Source organism: Corylus avellana, chromosome 8 (genome assembly GCF_965113065.1).
Source record: "Corylus avellana chromosome 8, dhCorAvel1.hap1.2, whole genome shotgun sequence".
Classification (NCBI taxonomy): Eukaryota; Viridiplantae; Streptophyta; class Magnoliopsida; order Fagales; family Betulaceae; genus Corylus; species Corylus avellana.
The window spans coordinates 3,605,233-3,627,045 of NC_142497.1; the positions used below are offsets into that span (position 1 = coordinate 3,605,233).

Here is a 21,813-nt window from a genome sequence, read left to right on the forward strand (position 1 = left end):
TCATCTTCAAGTAATATACGTACAAGGTGAATCCTAAGAAATTGTGTAATGACTCAAACCAATTAATAACTGTGGTTGAATAGGTGTTCACAGATATAATATGAAATTTAATAATTAATTACAACACAAATAATTAAAAAATATTATGAAATTAGTAATTTAATCAACATAAATAATTTGGTAATAAAGTGGAAACCTTTTGAACAAATCGGGGCAACCAAACCCAAGAAGCTCATCCACTAATAGAAGAATTAGTTTACAAGAATGACACTTACAAAAGCTATCACAAAACTTCCTTGTACCAAGTATACAACCTACTTACTTCTACCATAGTAGCTCCAAAACTTTTGGACAACGCTTTTACCGAGCTTCCTCTTGTAATCTTGAAACTCTAGTGGCGTAAGTTTTTTTTTTTTTTTCAACTTATTGGCTACAAAAATCGATAATTCTGAAAAAAGCAAAAATCGTTAATTTTAGTGGTTAGAAAGCTTGTAGTGGTTAAAAAAACTACGATTGAGGAGTTCTTGATTTTCGTGTAATTAGGGTTTATGAATTGGGTTATTTTCTTAAATTCCTAGCTACTATTTATGGGGATTATAATTCTTGCCATGCAATCCACGAAATAAATTTCTACAACAGATATGAGAACCTAAACAAGTTGGAGAAGAGGATCAAATTAAATTTGATCATTTTATAGATTGTGTAGGGCCTAGGAATCGCCTGAGACCATTGAGAAACTCAGAACTACTAGAAAAAATTCTCATGTATAGATTCTCAAATCATCCAATGGAATTGGAGGACTCCTGTAAGGCTTAAGAACTGCTTGAAGCTCACACGTCATAGGAGCCTAAGACCTGTCGAATTTGGAGGCACCAGCAGACTTGAGAAGCCTAGAGACTAAAAGTTTTGTGTCCCCATGATCGGTTGAACCCGAGTCCAAGCTATGCCTGGTTTCAACCAATGTCGTCACTTGTCCTAACCTTGGAGCACCACTCAAAGTCCTCTCTTGCAAGTAGAAGATTCGCCCCTAGGGTTCACATCATGAAGACTGCCCTCATGCAACCCTAGCTATCCCAACGACCAGGAGTGAGAAAAGGACATGTCACCAGCCAAAAGAAGACACAAGAAGGCCAATGTTAAAGTCACGGCAAAAAGTAGACGATATTGGCCAGAGTTGCCAAAGTCCAAGTTTTAGTCATAGCAGCTGATATTCCAATTCTGCCCATAGAAATCATTTCTCAGCCCTTTGATGTGCAAGATCAAACATCAACATATGTGATCTATCGTTGGGTTTACGGTGACGTATTAAGACAAGAGTTACAAGAGTTTAAAGAAACAAAAGTTACACGAAATCTCTATAAATAAAGTCTTGTATACAATCAAATATTCAAGGAAAAATGTAGCCATGAAAATGATTTGATATGTGAATAAGGGTGGAGGGAAGGGGGTTGAGAGGGGTCAAATGCCCCTCCTCAACCCCCAAAATTTTCCCTTACCTATGGTAAAAAATCTTCCAAATGTCTTGGTTGCCCCGCCCTAAGCTACTCATCATCAAGGGCAATAGATATTACCTTCAACCACTCAGCCACTTACTATAAATTAGGGGCAAACAAGATTTTTTTCTTATAGAGAGTTTCAGACTTTTTTAGTTAGACAAAAGGTTGAAGACGAGGTAAGATGTGTTCTTATTCTTTCTTCAAAACGCGCCGTTTAAATAAGCCTTTAGTTGACTAAAATACTCGTTTTCCCAGTTGTGAGTACGGTAACTTCGTTTTATTTTTCTTTTCGTTGCAACTCCATTTTAAAAGCCTACCATAGCTGTGACGCCGTTTAAAAAGGTATTGCGACTTTTAACGCGTTTAAATATCCATCTTTTTGTTTTTTTTAACGCATGACCAACAATTTCTTCTTTTTTTTTTTTTCGAAAAAAAAAGTTACCAACCTGGCATTGAATGTAAGATATTTAATTGAAATTTGACTAAATGACGGAGTCTATATTTGAACTCAAGACTTTTGGTTCTGATAGCGCGTTAAAGTATCAATTCTTTCAAATATTTAATAATTTAATCAATTCTTTAATAGAGGGGAAAAAAAAAAAAAAAGAAGGGAGAGAGAGAGATTTACTCGACACCAGAGCTCTTGGAGAAAATTCTTGGAAGTTTTCATGAAAATTCTTTGGTCCCCGTCGTCTGTGTAATAATTAGTATTTGGTTTCTTAGAGTTAGAGCCACTGGTGCAGGCAGGGAGCAAAACTTGAGAATAATAGATTCCACTGAGTAACTGCAATATATATGAAATGCAGTCGAAATTCCATGTTATTGTGATCATCAATTTAATTTAATAAAAAGCCAAAAAGCAAATATATATATATATATATATATATATATATATATATATATATAACCTACTTCATATATATATATATATATATATATATATATATATATATATATATAACCTACTTCATTGATAGCTGCAACATCTGTTAGGCATTGTTCGTTTCTTGGATCAATGTTGACGTAATCGCTATTACAACTTGTTTTGGCTGACTTTAAAAGCAGAATAACACATCAAAAGACAAAAAAATTGAATCATATATGTAAATTCACCAAATTAAGAAGGATTGATGTTAAATATGATATATAATTAAATAGAGAAAAGGGCGGAGACGATGATGGGCTGCATCTTGACTGCATTCAGTATATTGAAGTACATATTACATAGGTTTCTATTTATAGAGATAATGAATAATGAGCAACGCAAATGATAGAATAAAGAAAGAAAAGAAAAAAAAAATCATCTTGCTCTTTAAGTTTGATTATAATAATTTGAAAACTTTGAAGCTTGAAGCTAATTACATAGCTTTTTGTTTGACAAGTTTAAGCACGCTTCCCAAATCTTGCTCATCTTTCATACATAATGTGATCATATTCCATAGGTTCAATAACTAATGTAATTTTCTCTAGCCACCAAAGAGATAAATTAAACAAGGATAACCATTTTAGGAGGATCCTTTCCAATTCTGTCCTTCTTTTGAAAAATACAGTAGTGAGTTTAGTGACGCTCATATTACTGTGGCGGTTATTGTTTGTCTTTTCTCTAGATTTGCTTTCAACAAACAATCTACAGGATTTTTTTTTTTTTTATTTTTATTTTTTTTCGTGCTATTTGGGGTTTCGATTACCTTATATATGTTGGTTTCTAAGGTTTTATTTACACGAAACTCTCAAAGTAGCGGTCTTAGATCTCTGATCTGTCTTTCATTTTTCTTTCTGGTTATTTTTAGGAGCAAATAACTAACCGAAGGTGAATGAGTTATCATATATGTGGATATTTTGTCATGGATGGGAGAGGAAGTGAAGGAAGATGTGATCGAGAATGTGCATTGTAATGGAGATGGGAAAGAGAGAAAATCATTGTTTAGTTGGAAAAGTTCTGATTGATCGGATAGTGGATATGGACATGATTTTTCAAAATATGCTAAAAATCTGAAAATTGATTGGGACAGTGACATACAAAGAGTTATATATTTATATATGAACTTGTTCCTCATGTAGTTAGATATGATTGAGTCTAGCTAGTTCCATCAATATCTTTGCTTGACTTTTGTATGACCCGTGATCGATGTGGGATATTTAGCAGCCCAAAAAAAAAAAAAAAAAAAAGGCTTTAAACAAAGCATAAATAATGTGAAAAGAAGTAAAATAAAGCCTAACAATTTCATGTATCAAGTAGAGGAACAAAAGTAACCTCATAGAGTTCATCTGAGATAAGCGTCAAACGGTGTGCAAATGGAACTCTTGAATTAGCATCAAGATAAGAATCCGTCTTTGGGCTCCCAAGTACATACCCCTGGTGTTAATCCCAATAATATATCAAGATCAACCATAATTAACATAGAATTAAGGAGCAATCATTGATATATAATTAGAAAAAAATTCTTAATCCTCAGAAACAATCATTTCGATTTATTATATTTCTATTTTCATTTTCCGTACTTTGATATTCATGAATGGCTTGCGTCCGACTTCATTGCCTGCGGTTCCACACCAAAGAGGAAAAAAAACAAGAAAAGAAAAAAAGGCTAAGGTTAAATATTGTACAGAAGAACTTGACTATAACGAAAATTTACTGTATCATCAACATGTTTTACCGTCATATATTTTTTGAACAATAACTGGAGTAGGAATGCCCGAATATGAACCACCACCGACGTAAAGTCGATTTTTTGCGAACTTGGGGTGATTGATCAACCACTGCCAAGGTGATTCCAAATCATGATAAGATAATTTCCTTACTGTAAAATGAGAAATGATTCTTTGCATTCTGGCGTCTATTTCACCTATATATTCGTTGAGTTAGCCTGCTTCTTACTACTTTTTCTTTACTTAAATATAACAATGTTTAGGGATAACTTAAATGGAGAGATAATATTTTACCGTCTAAATTATATTTTGTTTCATTTTATGGTGTATATGGTATTACATTATTTAAAAATTTTATTATCAAAACACCGAAAGCTAACAAATAAGATAAATTGCATCAAATTAAAAATTCAAAAACATTTTTTTCTCAAGACCCAAACAACAAATTAAGCAGTCACGTTAATTTCCATGCACCTTTTGTAGGAATTCGTAGATATCCGCGGCTGCTTTTTGGTCGTCGGAATAGTATCCTTGGGGGCTTTTTGAGTAAGAAAATCCAGTACCAACTGGTGAATCTATATATAGTACGTTGAGGAACTGAAAATTGACAAAAAAAAAAAAAAAAGAAACAGAAAAGGAAAAGGAAAATTGACCACCATATATGTTAAACGGAAGAAAACTAAATATAATATTCCTAAATATTAGTTTTTGTAGAATTTGCGTAGGAATTAACACAACTAGAAATCGCAAACCTTTGTCCACGTGTATGGGTTCAACTTGAGTGTTGGTAATTTCCCAACGTAATTAGAATCAAAAGATAATGGTCCTGCATTTTTGTTGATGGAAAGTCAATTGCAAAACACAAAATTTACTAAATATTGTGAATTCCAATGTGACATGCCCCATTATAAATTTTTTTTTTTTATATTATTTTAATAATTTTACTATTCAAATAAAGCTAACTTGATTCCCTCCGATTAGAGAAAATCCAAATTAGGTGAATTGGGGTTGTTTGCCGTTTTGAAGGAAATATGATCCTTCGCGAAGATGGGCTCTTACTTGTGGACAAAAATCTTCTAAATTCCAAATAAAATGGGTATTATTATACATTTTATGATTAAGATTTAAAACTTTTGTATTTAATGGTGTACATAATTTCAATTTTTTTTTTTTTTTTTTTTTTTTTAAAAAAAAGAAAGATATATAAACGTTAACTTTATATACACCATTAAATGCAAAAATCTTATTTGTGAGTGGCTCCTCCACCCTCTTCGGCTATATATGAGAAGCCACCCCCCATATGGCCATATTATTATTATTTTTTTAAATACAAAAGTACATGCCAATATGAACATCATACATACTATGTATTTCATTGTATGTGTTAAATATATCTCTGATATATTGTGGAGGAAGAATGAGAGAGAAATGAGAGAGCGGAAGCATATAAGGACTACATTGTATTAAGTAGTGTGTGTATGAATGAATACAAATACCTCTATTTATAGAAAAGTTATGAGTGATAGGCAAGTAACCCTAGACTAATTAAGGTAGGGAATAAACCATAATGGGAAAGACAATAAACTCTAGAATAATATATAAAATATTCTAACATCCCTCTCAAACTCAATGTATAAAATTGAGGTTGGAAATATAAAGGAAAATATATTTTTTTGGTCGCAGGAGCGTGGTCGGAGTTGGGTGGCCGGAGGTGGTGCACGGCGGCTAGTAGCGGCAATACCCGGTTCTAACCAGGTGGATGGGTTGAAAAGCTTGGATCCGGGTGATTTCACAAAAATACTCTAATATCCCCCCTCAAACTCAAGGTTTGGGAAAAATAAGGGATTTTTTTTTTTATGTCCGTCGGAAAAGTTGCTGGAGGTGGCCGAAGTTTGGCGGCCAGACGTGGTCGACGGAAGGCGGCGGCTGCAGCTGGTGGCTGATGGTAGCTGCTAGGCCCAAAATGTTGGGCTTGAGATTTGAATCCATTGGGATGGATTGGACCCAATATTTTGGGCTTGAGACTTAAGTCTGTTGGGCCGATTACATGGGCCAAAGTTGGCCAAAACCCATTGACCACTAAAATGGTTGACCCAAAATTATATGAACCGTGTCTAACCCAATGGATCAGGTTGACAAATTTGGATTGCTTTGGAGAGCTTGACCTGGTGACCCGGTTTAGGAACCGGTATTGGACCGGGTTGGGGAGATTCGATTTGAGCCCGATGACCCGGTTGGAACCGGTTTTTGGATCGGGTCGGATGACTTGGACAGATCCAGTTCGGATTGTGGATCCGAGTGGGCTGAACAAGATTTAGGACCTGCTTGGTCGAGTTGAACCGGTTTGGAACCGATTGGATGAGTGGGCTGGTTTGAATTGGGCTGAAAATGACTGAAAACCCATGGACCAATTTGGATCGAGTTGAAAATGCTAGGATTCGGATATACACATTTTTTTTTTTTTTTTTCTCTCGAAGCTGACATGTGGTAGAGGGCTAGGGCTGATGTGGCGGTACCTCTGGAGGAAACGTGGTAGTGGTAGCCGCGTAAGGCGCATGCATCACACGCGCCAAAACCCTAATTAGGGTTTTAGGCGCGTGCATCTCACGCGCCAAGAGGTTGACTGGTGCGTGAAGCCCACAAGCAGATCCTTTAGCAGGACCATGGCGGCATGTTGACGACCCAATGGCGGCGATCTGGATGGATTTGAGACCACTGGCGACGGATCTACCAAACGGAATGAAAACCACGATGATTCGACAAAGGTGGCGGTGCGTGGAGGAGCGGTAGCCACGCTTGGAGGCACCTTTATTGGTGGATAGAACCTTCTGGTTGCGCGTAGGGGCGTGTGGAAGGTTGGACGCTCCAGATCTCTTCGGATCTGAACTCGGAGGCGTCTGATCTGTTGTCATGAGTGGAGCGTGTAGCTCCGACAGGGACTATGGCCGCACTTGGTGGTGCTTAGAAGAGACTGCAGAAACTGCGGGAAGAGCGTGGAGGCGTGTGCAATGCTGAAATGGGCTGAGATTGCACAGATCCACCGATCCGGGTTTGAGACACCACTTTTGGTGGTTATTTGGTTGAGAGGACTCACGGTGGCGGCGCAATTCGTTAAGGCAAAAACCATCGGAGGAGCGTGGAGGAGCACGGAGGGCTTGGAGAGTTGATGGCGGCCGGATCTTCCACAGATCTGTAGATCTGAAGGAGTGGAAGAGATTTTGAGCGAAAAACTGCTTGGCAGCGTGCCAATGACTTGAATTGGGTGATCGCCGGAGGGAGCGCTGGACTGTGAGCGGAAAACCGCTTGGCGGCACACCGACGACCGAAATTAGGTCTCCGGAGGGAGCGCCGAAAAACGTCAAAAGACGTTTACTGGAGTTATTTGAGGCTACAAGAAAGTAGCTCTGATACCATGTTAAATATATCTCTCATGGAGGAAGAATGAGAGAGAAAAAAGAGAGCGGAAGCATATAAGGACTACATTGAATTAAGTAGTGTGTGTATGCATGAATACAGATGCCTCTATTTATAGAGAGATTATGAGTGATAGGCAAGTAATCCTAGACTAATTAAGGTATGGAATAAACCCTAATAGAAAAGACAATAAACTCTAGAATAATATATAAAATATTCTAACAGTATGTATAATTAATGCATTCAACACGGAGCCAGGGGTCATATATATTATAAGTGATAATAATCGTAGAGTTGGTTTCCTTTTTCAATTCCTGAACAAGCTTTATCACTTGATTAGCAGTGAGGGATGCTTTGTCCACGGGGAGAAAGTTGTTGATATGAGGGTTTCAAAGGGATGAGAAAAGCATTTTTTGTAGACATGTAATAAAAGATAGAGATCATTTATTTTTTTGCTTGTAGTTATAGTAGCGGAATTTGGTAGAAGGTTATTAGTCTATGTAGTGAGCTTAACCTGTCTACTCGCTGGGAAGATATTGTTTCTTTAGCTACTTGGTTTAGCTTTTCTATGTAAAGTGTACGTTGTTTTTTAAGTGTTCGTTTAGTTGTTTGTTAATTAATGAAAGTTATTCATTCATTAAAAAAAAAAAATTCATAGAGTTATGAATGAAAATAAAGCTTAATTACCATTTGCGTAGAAAAAAGCAACGAAGGTAGAACAACCAGGACCTCCATTGAGCCAAGCAAGCACTACAAAAAAATAGATGTTTTTTGACGTGGCAAACAGTAACTTATGTTTGCCACGTCAAAAACTTTTGACGTGTCTAAGCAGACACGTCAAAAAAAATATTATTGACGTGTCAATTTGACACGTCAAAACCTTTTGACGTGTCAAATTAACACGTCAAAAAACTTTTGACGTGTCAATTCCACACGTCAAAAACTTTTTTTAATAAAAAAAAAATGTAACATTAATTTTGATATAAACAAATATGCATTAAAAAACAATTAATGTTAATTGGCATAAAAAATTAATTTTTATTGTCATTAGTATAAATTATAGTTTATTATCATTAGTATAAATTATAATTCTTATTGTGATATATATATATATATATATATATATATATATCACATGCATGCCAATTAATATATAAATATATGCATGCATAAGATAATATATATATTTATTATAAGTTTTTGACGTGCCACACATGGCACGTCAAAAACTTTTGACGTGTCATGCATGGCACGTCAAAATGTTTTGACGTGTCAAGCATGACACGTCAAAAAAATATTAATTTTAATTAATTAATTATATATATATATATATATATATATATATATATGTCAAAACTAATTTTAATTTTGATATAAAAAAATATGTATTAAAAAATAATTAATGTTAATTGGCATAAAAAATTAATTTTGATTGAATAGGAAAATTATAGTTTATCATATTAGTATAAATTACTTGGTATATATATATATATATATATATATATCATGCATGCATAAATTGATCAGTCTAGTAATATTAATATGATAGCTAGTCATATTAATTTTGTAAAAATATATAAAAAATACTTGATACATTTATTTTATAAGACCCGCAAACCTCATATGAACTCGACAAACACAACATATGTGGTCGGTTAGTTGATACATCTAATTATCTATACATCTAGAATATTAATTTATTTATTCTCTAATTAATTTTAATTGGATAGAGTAAATATATGATAGAGTAAATATAATTTTAATAAAATTTAAATAAATAAAATTTATAATAATTTAAATAAGATTATATATATATATTATAAGTTTTTGACGTGCCACACATGGCACGTCAAAAATATTATATATTTATAATATTTTTATAATATATTATAAATTCATTATATTATATAATTAAAAATATAATAATTTATCATATTATTTTTGTTTTATTATAATTATATATGAAATTATATATATATATATATTAAATCAGAAATATACATATATAAATAAAATATATTTTTTATTAGTCTTTTGACGTGCCATGCAGGCTAATAAAAGTTATTATTTTAAATTCTTTTAATTATATATATCACACATATAAACGATATTATATATATATATATATATATATAGAGATAGAGTTTTTGACGTGCTGGGTTTCTGACGTGCCACAACCCAGCACGTCAAAAATTATTACTGTTTCAATTTTTTTTTTTTTTTTTTTAAATCTGGTTTATTTTTGACGTGTAACTTTTAGCACGTCAAAATTTTTTGACGTGCTAAATGTTAACACGTCACTAAAAAAAAGCAGGATTTTTAACTTTTTTCCCTCTTTTTCCTATCTTCTTTCCCTCTTTTTTTTCCCTTTATAATTCTTTTATATCTTTGGTCATTTTTCTCTCATTTCCAGACTCAACTCTCTCTCCTCTCTCAATCTCCCTAGCTTCTCTCTGCAGCCGGCCAGCTCCCTCTAGAGGGAAGAAGAAAAAGAAGAAAAATAAAAGGAGAACAGAAGTAGATCTGCAAAAAAAAAAAAAAAAAAAAAAGGAAAAGAGAAGAAGAAGAATAGAAGATAAGAAGATTTTTTGGGTTTGGGTTTTTGATTTTTCAGGTTAATTTTTTGATTTGGTTTTTGATTTTTGAAGATTTTTGGTTTTGAGTTTTTGAAAATGAAGGAAACACTACAAGAAATTTGCTCATTAGCGGCGACCCAAAGTCGCCGCTAATGAGCAAAACGTCGCCGCTATTGATCAATAGCGGCGACCCTTGGCCGCTATTCAGTTGCAGGTATTAATCCGCCACTGATGATCAATAGCGGCAACATTTGGGGTCGCCGCTATTGATGGGTCAATAGCGGCGACTAAAAGTCGCCGCTAATGACTTTTTTTGTTGCCGCAAAAAAAGCTTGAAATGGGCCGAGTGTCGCCGCTGATGATGGTCAATAGCGGCAACAAAAATGTCGCCGCTATTGACAGTCAATAGCGGCGACCATCTTGGTGGCTGCTATTGACTATCAATAGCGGCGACCTTCTAGGTCGCTGCTATTGATAATCAATAGCGGCGACGTTATAGGTCGCTGCTATTGACTATCAATAGCGGCGACCTAGATGTCGCCGCTACTGACTATCAATAGCGGCAACCTAGATGTTGCTGCTACTTAGTATCAATAGCGGCGACCTCGTAGGTCGCCGCTATTGATAATCGTAAAAAAATAAAAAAATCATTAGCGGCGACATTGAGGTCGCCGCTAATGATATATTTTTTTTAAAAAAAAAAAAAAAAAAAAAATAGACCTGCTTATAATAGATGTTATTATATAACAGTTATGAGAATTACACCAAGCCTATTTATAGTCAAATCGCTCGAGATAACTAAAGTTAATTGGTGCAAGCATTGCATATATATGAAAGGACAAGTGGATTCAAGGATTCACTTCTTATCATGAAACAAAAAGTGAAAAGAGGGAAACAACACAAAATAATGACATGTTGGGACGTTTGGACAATAAGGTTATAATCAAAAGTAAACTCATGCCAAGTCAATCAAACTAAACCACCCAATCCAAGGCTTGCCTTTGAATTGTGGACTCTAAGAGCAACAAACCTTACATATATTGAAGGGTTTGAGTCCTCACCTATGAGCACAAACTATGTCCAAAAAAAAATAAAGGACTTCATCTCATCAAGCAAAGGAATAATAGGTAAACCATTAAAACAAGTTGGTGCAAGCATTGCATATGGAAGGACAAGTGGATTCAAGGATTCACTTCTTATCATGAAACAAAAAGTGAAAAGAGGGAAACAACAACACAAAATAATGACATGTTGGGGACGTCCGGACAATAAGGTTATAATCAAAAGTAAACTCATGCCAAGTCAATCAAACTAAACCACCCAATCCAAGGCTTGCCTTTGAATTGTGGACCCTAAGAGCAACAAACCTTACATATATTGAAGGGTTTGAGTCCTCACCTATGAGCACAAACTATGTCTAAAATAAAATAAAGGACTTCATCTCATCAAGCAAATGAATAATAGCTAAACCATTAAAACAAGTTGGTGCAAGCATTGCATATGGAAGGACAAGTGGATTCAAGGATTCACTTCTTATCATGAAACAAAAAGTGAAAGAGGGAAACAACAACACAAAATAATGACATGTTGGGGACGTCATTATTTTGTCCGTATAGCTTTGATTGCTTTGTACTTTTCCCAACTCTTAATTGGTTGGGTATGTGATTTAAAAGAAAAAAAAAACAACTGAAGGGAATTAATTATCATTATTTGTGGGTGTTTTTTTTTTATTTATTTATGGGAATTAAAACGAAACCAAATTTGAACTATGGTTATCATCATCATATTCAGGCAGGTTAAGAAGCACAAATTCAGAGGATAAAGATGCAAAATGGAGGAGATTCTCATTTCCCTAATCACCACCACCTTGTATGTCACATTTCTTAAGCTCAAGCAGCAGCATTCTTTACATCTTAAAAACTTCAAATGAAATAGAAAGCACAAGCTGTATCTGCCAATTGATATATGACTATGTAGTTGGGTTAATAAACATCACCTGTGCTATGTAGCACATTATGACCACAACAAAATATTTTCACCAAGCTACTCTAGGTGAACCCTTAGGGTGGAACAATAATTTAATACACTGATGAAGATTCTGCTTCATGCATTCAAAAGGATAATGCTAAATCTAGGTATAAATTACTTTTACATATTGGCTGTGCTTTGATTAAAAAATAGCCCGACCTAGTTGTCAATTACCTAGTATAGATAATAGCAACTAAAAATACTATTCCCCTAACCTGCAACACAGTAACCCCCAACACTTTTTTTTTTTGGGGTGAGGGGGGGTGTGGAGAGATAAATAATACACATCCTGGAGAGACTTCTGTCATCCCACTATACCTGGAGATCAAGAACTGCTTCCCCTGCAGCATAATAGCATAAATAAGACAAATTCAGTATAGCAATTGTGTGAAGCTATCCTGATTCATAAATTGTATCGATGCAGACGTATGAACTCGCTAATGGGCTTGTGACTAATCTAAATTCCATTATACCAAACTGCTCTTAGAGACTTATGCTTATGTTCTGTAAAAGATTATAAATTACTTAGATCATGCAGAAGTTTTACAGACATTGAAAAGCAAGTCTGTCTATTATTTTAGATTGCATTGAACTGATTTAGTAAGAATTTCAATGCTGATGACAGACAATCAAGGGAAGCCATTTCATTGGACTAACCACCTTTTTAAATGATCTCAATCTCAAGGCATATATACTGATTGGTTATCAGTAAAACCCAAGCTGAAATAAAAAATCCCTATTCCTGGGCAAACAAAGGGATTGATACCCTCCCTACCAAATGGGTATAAATGCAAGTCAACATTTGAAGAAGAGTGTACCGTGCATTCTCTTGACAAAGCGTTCAAATTCCATGAAGTTTTGACTTCCCATAAGAAGTGGACTAAGCCGAAGGTAGGTAAAAGACAAAAAATGCCTCCCATCTAGATCATTCATGGGCTTGGCGTTATCTAATAGCTTGTTGTAGCCTACTCTGTCATGACAAGGAAGTGCATTTTCACTAGCAATTGGTATGCAAACATCCCATGCAGCATTCAGCACCTGAAATAGACAATTAGGATGTTCACTGCTAAACATTTCAAAAATAAATCTGCAGACTTGAATCTAAGCAATCATCTGCAAAATATTTCTCCAAACTCGCCACAAGAGACATACACAGAGGCTCTAGTAATATATTCCAGCTTTCCCCAATGTAATAGCAAACTTAAATTAAGTAAATAACAGAGGTCATCAAGATGTTTCAAACAGTGATGCTTACTTGCCAGACTAAACCCTCAGGATCTGCCAGTGCCTCTGAGAAGTCCCCATGCTGGTCTAACATTTGTACCTCAGCACAAGTGAAATTTAAAGCAGCTCCATGCTTCTTTATCATTGCTGCAATTGTAGCATAACCATCACGATTGCAAGAGTTATAGAACCCAGCAGTTAATTCAGCAGCATGATTGGCTGTCTTGTACCACCAGTGAATACTTGGTAGCTGCTCAACAATTAAAATATAGCAAACAGTCTAAAACAAGCCATAACTAGTAAAACAAAAATTTAAGGTTCCAAAAATTAGGATTTAGATGAACTTACTGAATTAAGCCATAACTAGTAAAACAACTTCCATAACCCAATATTTATAGTGAAGATGAATGCACATAGCATTTTATATTTGCGATAATCTAAATTAAATTGACCAAATGTTATGACTCAGTTTACCATGAACTGGGTCAGCAACAAGGCAATTAGGTAATTCTCCTTGAAAGCAGGGTGAAAACAGTAAAAAACAAGAAAATTTTGTACGAACTTCCCACATGATTTTCTGAAAATTTTGTTCCTCACGATCTGTTTTCAGATGAATCCCAGATTATCATTGTATAGTCCTTTAATATTTTGAAATTTAAAATAAGAATCAAATGAACCTGCATCATTTTTGAATTGTCTTCGATCTATCAAAAGTTGTGAAGCACCCTTAAGTCTATGGGTAAATGCCAACTACCCACCCACATTACTAAACTATATATATATATATATATATAGAGAGAGAGAGAGAGAGAGGCCAGGTATAGGACTACAACTAGGGGACCCATTTAATTAACTAAACTGTGGTGGATTCTTTAGAATTTCAAATTCAAATTGTGGAGAAATGAGAATGAATAATTAAAAGGTGCCAGTGATGAAGACGGTGTAAAAGCTGTATATAAATCTACCTATACCAATTATCACTAGTCTTTTTGTAGTATTTTGGCTAATTAATTATTCCCAAAGCAGTTTAGGAACCCACTCAGTTTAGGAACCCTAAAAATTATACACTATTTTTAGAAGAGCAACAAAAGTAGTGATCAAACTCCTAAAGAAAAAGTGAATGTTGTCCGGGAGGCAAGCATTTAGGAGAAACTCATACCGGAGAGAGGTACGCCGGAGAGAGATCGAGCTACCGGAGAGAATTGAGTGCGCCGGAGAGAGAGCTGCCGGAGAGAGTTGAGTGCGCCAGAGAGAGAGAGCTGCGCCGGAAAGAGAGCTGCCGGAGAGAGAGAAACGTTCGCCGGAGAGAGAGAAACGTTCGCCGGAGAGAGAGAGAGAGAGAGAGAGAGAGAGAGAGAGAGAGAGAGAGTGAGAGTGAGAGAGTACTGATGGGGAGGTCTGAAAAATGAAAAATACAGCTGAAAATAAAACAGAGCTTTCTAAAAAATAGTACTGATCGATGAGGGATTTTAATCCAAAAAAAAAAAAGAAAAAAAAAATAAAACATGTCTGAAAATTTAAGAAATCGCGCCAATATAAATAGCTGGCGCCAATTTTTTATGCGCACTCATTAGCGGCGACCTTAGTCGCCGCTAATGAGCTCAATTATTTTTTTTTTATTTTTTTATTTTTTTTTAAATTATACTTACAATTTTGGGTAAAGTCTATGTACCCCCTCAAACTACCACCCAATTGACAATGTCTCCCCCAAACTTTTAATTGTAACAATGTTCCTTCCAAACTACTAAAACATTGACAATGTCCCCCCCAAAGCTAGCAATAAGACAAAAATGCCCCTATAGATTTCTCAATAAGACAAAAATATCTCTATAAATTTAAAAAAAAAAATTGATTTTTTTTTAAAAACGAAAATTTTAATTTAAAAATAATATTTAACTATTTTTTAATTTAGTTTTAAAAAACAAAAAATTTCATTTTATTAAGCGAAAATTTTATTTTTTTAAACATAAATTTTTATTTAAATAAAATTATAGAACAAGAATAAAATAAAATAAAAAAACGAAAATTTTCAATATTTATAAAAATAAAAAAATCAAAATCAAAATTTTTAAAATTTTTTTCTTATAAAATTGATTTTAAAAAAAAAAAAATTGGCCAAGTTTGGATTTTTTTTTGTTAGTTTTAGATTTTTTTCTAAAAGTTTTAGTATTTTTGTTTATATTTTACTATAGGTAATTTCGTCATTGGGGGGAACATTAACAATTTTTGGTAGTTTGGGGGGGACATTGTCACAATTGAAAGTTTAGGGAGGACATTGTCAATTGAGTGGTAGTTTAAGGGGGTTATGTGGACTTTCTCCTACAATTTTTTAATTTTTATTTATTTATTTATTTAGAGTTTTTTTTAAAAAAATTTCTCTTGTAATATGTTTTTATTATTATAATATTAACTAAAAATTTCCGTTTAATAAATTTTTATGATAAAGATCATTAAGTTGATATTTATCTTATAATTAATTATAAAATGATACAAAATTCAAAAAGAATATAAAATCAATATAACTAAGGCACTAAGATAATGTAAAAAGCTTACAGTTCAATTGAGTATTCGATTGAACCTTTAATTGTATCTAGTTTGATCTATCAATTGATTATATCACAATCAATCAAACTAATTCATTAAGATCGATCGGATGTTTGATCGAATATTTAATCATATCACGATCAATCGAACTAATTCATTAAGAGTGATCGGATGCTTGATCGATCATTTGATCATATCACGATCAATATAATTAATTTAGTAGGATCGATCGGATGTTTAATCGATAATTTGATCCTATCATGATCAATTGAATTAATTCAGTAGGATCGATCGGACATTTGATTCTATCTCGATCAATCGAACTAATTCATTAGGATCAATCAGATGTTTGACCGAACATTTGATCCTATCACGATCAATCGAACTAATTCATTATGATCGATCGTTTGATCCTATCACGATCAATTGAACTAATTCATTATGATCGATCAGAGGATTCGATCAAATGTTTGATCCTATCACGATCAATCGAACTAATTCATTAAGATCAATCGGATGTTCGATCAATCTTTGTTCTTATCACGATCAATCGAACTAATTCACCAGGATCGATTGGATGCTTGATCAAACATTTGATCCCATCACGATCAATCGAACTAATTCATAGGATCGATGTTTGATCGATCATTTGATCATATCACGATCAATTGAACTAATTCACCTGGATCGATCGGATGTTTGATCAATCATTTGATCCTATCACGATCAATCGAATTAATTCACCAAGATCGGTCAATTGTTCGATCAAACGTTTAAATAAGAATAAGAAATAGAAAACTTCAATAATAATTAATAGGAGAATTTGTTTTCTTTAAAAGAAAAAAATAAATATTGATTTTTTATATAAAATAAGAATAGAAAATAGAAAAATAGAAAAAATTCACCAATAATTAATATAAAAGAAATAATGACATATTATCGGAGGATTCGAGGTGAATTTTTGGTAAATAATTTTTTCTATTATATATGTAGGATCAATAGCATCGCCCCAATATTTATAATTTTTTTTTTTTTTTGTGGTGTCAATAGCGGCCATCCCTATAGTCGCCGCTATTGAGGGGTCATTAGCGGCCACTAAAAACGTCGCCGCTAATGACCCATTAATAGCGGCAACTTTTGGGTCGCCGCTAATTAATTTAAATTACTTTTTCCCGTGTCAATAGCGGCCACCCAATAGTCACCGCTATTGAGGGGTCATTAGCGGCAACTTTTTTAGTCGCCGCTACTGACACATTAATAGCGGCGACTTTTGGGTCGCCGCTAATTAATTTAAATTACTTTTTCCTGTGTCAATAGCGGCCATCCCTATAGTCGCCGCTATTGAGGGGTCATTAGCGGCCACTAAAAACGTCGCCGCTAATGACCCATTAATAGCGGCAACTTTGGGGTCGCCGCTAATTAATTGAAATTACTTTTTCCCGTGTCAATAGCGGCCACCCAATAGTCGCCGCTATTGAGGGGTCATTAGCGGCAACTTTTTTAGTCGCCGCTACTGACCCATTAATAGCGGCGATTTTTGGGTCGCCGCTAATTAATTTTAATTACTTTTCTCGTGTCAATAGCGACGACCCAAAAGTCGCCGCTATTAATTTTAATTACTTTTTTCCTCTGTCAATAGCGGCAACTGTAGAGTTGCCGCTAATGACCACTTATTAGCGGCAACTGTTCAGGGTTGCCGCTGTTGACTCTCATCAGCGGCGACTTATAGTCGCCGCTATTGTTGTTGCTGCTAAATAAATTTTTTTTTGGTTTTTAGTGTCGACTATTAGCGGCGACCCACAGGTCGCCGCTATTAATGGATCATTAGCGGCAACTAAAAAAAGTCGCCGGTAATAACCCCTCAATAGCGGCGACTTTTGGGTCGCCGCTATTTGTTTGGTCGCTAAAGACCATATTGCTTGTAGTGAAAGAAGAGAGAGTAAGAAAATGGAGAAAAGAAGAGAGGGAGAGAGCTGGGGGGGGGGGGGGGGGGGGGGTAGAAAGAAGAGAGAGTAAGAAAATGGAGAAAAGAAGAGAGGGAGAGAGCTTGGGGGGGGGGGGCAGTAACGAAAATGGAAAATGGAGAAAAGAAGAAAGAAGAGAGAGAGAGAGAAAATGGAGAAAAGAAGAGAGGGAGAGAGCTGGGAGGGGGGGGGGGGCAGTAACGAAAATGGAAAATGGAGAAAAGAAGAAAGAAGAGAGAGTAAGAAAATGGAGAAAAGAAGAGAGGGAGAGAGGTGGGGGGGGGGGGGGGGGGTTAACGAAAATGGGTGGGGGGGGGGGGAGTAACCAAAATGGAGAAAAGAGAAAAGAAGAGAGGAGAGAGCTGGGGGGGAGAGAGCTGACCATATAATTTTAATTAAAAAATAATTTAAATTAATAAATTTTTTAATTAAAAAAAAATTTTAATTAAAATATTTTTTTAATGGCCAAAATTTTTGACGTGGCAAAACTGACACGTCAAAAAATTTTTGACGTGCTAAAATTCAGCACGTCAAAAATATTTTTGACGTGGCAAAATTGACACGTCAAAAATGTTTTTGACGTGGCAACACTACCACGTCAAAAATATTTTTGACATGGCAAAATTGACACGTCAAAAGTTTTTGACGTGTCACTGTAGACACGTCAAAAACTCCAGTTTTTTGACACCTACCCTTTTAACGGACGATAAACGTCAAAAACGACGCGTCAAAAGAGGTTTTTGACGTGTCAATACCATTGACACGTCAAAAACCCCTAGTCAAAAACTAGCCTCATTTTTGTAGTGAAGGAGGGGATCATTGGATGGATCACTTTGAGACTCGACAAAATAATAAAACAGCTCCACATCCTCCGTTTCGCCTACACCTACGTACCTGCAGCATGCATTTATAATATTTTCATTTTTCATGGGTTAAAAAACAAAAAAAGTAAATTAAAGAAAAAGATTAATTAATATTGCAGTAATATTAATTATTAAGAAGAAGATGATCGTGAATGAACTGACCCTGTTTCGAGCTTGAAAGGGAGATTGCCGTCGAAACCTGGTAGAGTCTTGGCGATGGAACATGAAGTAGTAGTACTAGTGCTCCAGAGAAACACTAGTAGAAGAATGATCACGCCATTTCTGTACTCCATGGAATTCAATGCCTTTTCCTCTATCGGCTTATATATATTTATGCCTGGAATATTCAAACAACCAGTCAACACCAAACTTTCAAAATTATTAATGGAAAACAATTCACCTAATTTACTTGTTTTCCCTTCATATATCAATTGTTTTAGACATGTTCTATTTTTATTTTCATGCTTTTTCTCTCCTAACTTGTCATGGTTTTACTATATATCAATTGCTGGTCGATCTCGAGCTAGATAAGATCGAGGAGACAATATGGAGGAAATCTAGGGTTTGAGAGGGAAGAATATGACCAGAGACGGAGCCACCCTTGAGAATGGGCAGGGACCATGGCTGGAAAAATTTAATGGGCAGGGGCCCATTAGCAAAAAAAAAAAATTAGCCATAAAAAAATTGTTTTTACCTTTAAAAAAAAAAAAAAAAAAAAAAAATTGTCATTTGGGGGGGCCCTAGCCCCTGCGAGTCCTCCCCTTCCTCCGTCCCTGAATATGACTATGCATGTGAGAAAAGAGGGAGAGTTGCGAAATTAAGGCTCTAGAGAGATTTCAGGAATTAGAAGAACCCATTGAAGGGCTGAGTTTGTTTGCAGAAAATCTAAATCCCCTTAGACTCCTTGAATCTCATGCATCTTGTATGTCAAGAATTGTAATGTAAATCTTAAGATATTTTAAATGGGACACAGTTTTCCTCCAAAGTAGGTTGGAGGAAATTTCTTCAACCTACTCTATAAAAGTGACATATGTCACTCTTTTTAATAACATGTTACGTGTGAGATACACATGAGATTTTAATAAAATTTATTATAACTTTGTCCATACTATTAAAAAAATATGTGCATCTCACATATTTATGAGACATATGTCACATTTATAGATTAGGTTAAAAGAAATTCCTCCAACCTAGTTTAAAAGAAAACTTTGTCCTTCTAGATGTCATGCATCTTGTTTTATCCACTAAAGAACTTATCCAATAATATAGAGATAATAAATGTGATCATTTACTTACCAATATTGTGAAATTATCTTCTGGAGAACATAACATAGATGTCACAGATAGATGTTCTTTACGTTACTTTGAAAGACAAGGTTAAGCTCGCCATCAATAAGTTGACTTCACATTAATTGAGCATCATTATAGATTAGATATTTTTTGTGCTGTAATAGATTTTCAATTGCAAGAATTAAGTTGCTGGTTTAGTAAGCATATGATGGAGTGTCTTTTTCTCACCTTGGCTCTTGATCATTGAGTTGCAAGTATATCTTTTAGAATCATTGATTTTTGTTAGATGGTAAACAAGTTTTATCGGCAAGGCTTTATAGATATTAAAAAAACAATTAAAAATATAGCTTTTTTCATTATGAGCATAATGTAGTTAAAGATTTAGATCGATTTCGAGAATTGACGAATATGTTTGAATTGTGTCACATGGTTGGTATCACCCAAATTAAGATTAATTATCTACCAACTTGTTTTTTGTGTTGTACGTGTACTTGTACATAGTCTTCTCTTTTATACTGCAATTACAGAACAAATATTTTTAGCCATGAATATTGTCGATGCTAGGCTTCGCAACAAAATTGAAGATGAATTTATGACATATTATTTAATGTTGTACATTGAAAGAGAAACTGTTGCAAAATTTAGTATAAATTTAATCACAAATAAATTTCTGAATTCTAAAAGAACACCGGATTCCATTTTGATAGGTAAGTAAATTGAAAATTGAAATATATTAAGAAATAATTATTTTGCATCTTTTCTTTTGTTTATATTTTGCTAAACACCGAATGAATACTTATTTTATTTTTATACATTAATTTAATCTTCGAGAATATATTTTTCATTCATCCTTTTACCGAGGGTTCTAATTTTTTTGTTTCTATAATTTTTTTTCTACGAGGAAGATTTGTAAGTGTGAGCAATACACGCCCCACCGACAAATATATGATACATATGGGTGGTAGTTGCCATTGATTAAATTGGCCTCCATATTTTTGTTGTGTGTCTGTTTCGAGTTTTGAAATTTCTCAATACCAACATTCCTACTGATAGTACTGTAAATTCGTGGCTTGAATTCAGCCACTACTTGGGATCAAGCTTTTCATACCAACATTCAAACATTCAATAATGGATTGTGACTTGTCACAACTAGGGGCCCTGTTGAAAATATAATAATGACCCCAAACACACCTAGGGGGATGAATAGGTGTTTGCTAAAAGCAATGCAGAATTAGAACTATATGGCAAGAAACATTCAATCACCAAAATGAGCAAAACAATAAAGAGGATGAAGACAAGTATCACTACAAGAAAAACCCTCATTAGCGACCAAACAAATAGTTGCGATCCTAAAAGTCGCTGCTAATGAGGTGTCATTAGCGCCGACTTTAAAAGTTGCCGCTAATAGTGGCCACTAATAATGAGTAAATAGCGGCGACTCTAAAGGTCGTTGCTAATAACATGATAAAAATTTTATAAAAAAATTAGAAAACTATTAGCGGAGATAAAATGTTGCCGCTATTCAGTGGAAAACAGTGTCGACCCCAGAGTCACCGTTGATGAAGGGTCAATAGCAACAACACTGGGGTTGCCGCTATTGAGAAGAGAAAAATAAATAATAAATAATTAAAAAGGTCACTGCTATTTGGTCTAAAACAGCGACGACTCTATAAGTCACCGCTGATGAGGGGTCAATAGCGGCGACACTGGGGTCGCTACTATTGAGAAGAGAAAAATAAATAATAAATAATTAAAAAGGTCATTA

The 21,813-nt window shown here is 34.6% G+C and overlaps 2 protein-coding genes across 3 annotated transcripts; both read right to left on the bottom strand.

The window, feature by feature from the left end:
* Window positions 1-847: 847 nt before the first annotated feature.
* LOC148583983 (serine carboxypeptidase-like 16) lies at window positions 848-19,051 on the bottom strand. The gene is made up of 11 exons (XM_088519084.1): window positions 18,921-19,051; window positions 18,683-18,789; window positions 8,247-8,309; window positions 4,898-4,971; window positions 4,620-4,742; window positions 4,154-4,256; window positions 3,999-4,036; window positions 3,751-3,852; window positions 2,463-2,549; window positions 2,125-2,280; window positions 848-1,027 (listed from the first exon to the last, which is right to left on the bottom strand). Exons 1-11 carry the CDS (start codon window positions 19,049-19,051, stop codon window positions 848-850), a joined length of 1,164 nt encoding a protein of 387 aa, XP_088375210.1.
* LOC148583984 (beta-amylase 2, chloroplastic-like) lies at window positions 11,955-14,790 on the bottom strand. Of its 2 annotated transcripts, none has more exons than XM_088518969.1 (4): window positions 14,547-14,790; window positions 13,419-13,534; window positions 12,982-13,201; window positions 11,955-12,504 (listed from the first exon to the last, which is right to left on the bottom strand). In XM_088518969.1, the coding sequence occupies exons 2-4, from the start codon at window positions 13,530-13,532 to the stop codon at window positions 12,476-12,478; spliced, it is 363 nt and encodes a 120-aa protein (XP_088375095.1). In that variant the 5' UTR covers window positions 13,533-13,534; window positions 14,547-14,790; the 3' UTR covers window positions 11,955-12,475. The 2 variants fall into 2 exon arrangements, with proteins under 2 accessions (XP_088375095.1, XP_088375094.1); XM_088518968.1 differs by having other exon boundaries at window positions 13,419-13,637; window positions 14,547-14,787.
* Window positions 19,052-21,813: the final 2,762 nt, after the last annotated feature.

Bases quoted from the DNA above. Each gene is read 5' to 3' on its own strand.
- LOC148583983 (XM_088519084.1), bottom strand. From the start codon at position 19,051: ATGGAGTACAGAAATGGCGTGATCATTCTTCTACTAGTGTTTCTCTGG. The intron at 4,037-4,153 runs GTAAAACATGTT...GTGGAACCGCAG, and splicing joins TGTTCAAAAAATATATGACG to GCAATGAAGTCGGACGCAAG. The intron at 2,281-2,462 runs GTAGGTTATATA...TATATATTGCAG, and splicing joins ATGTTGCAGCTATCAATGAA to TTACTCAGTGGAATCTATTA.
- LOC148583984 (XM_088518969.1), bottom strand. From the start codon at position 13,532: ATGATAAAGAAGCATGGAGCTGCTTTAAATTTCACTTGTGCTGAGGTA. The intron at 13,202-13,418 runs GTAAGCATCACT...TGTCTATTTCAG, and splicing joins CTGAGGGTTTAGTCTGGCAA to GTGCTGAATGCTGCATGGGA. The intron at 12,505-12,981 runs GTACACTCTTCT...ATTATGCTGCAG, and splicing joins CTTTGTCAAGAGAATGCACG to GGGAAGCAGTTCTTGATCTC.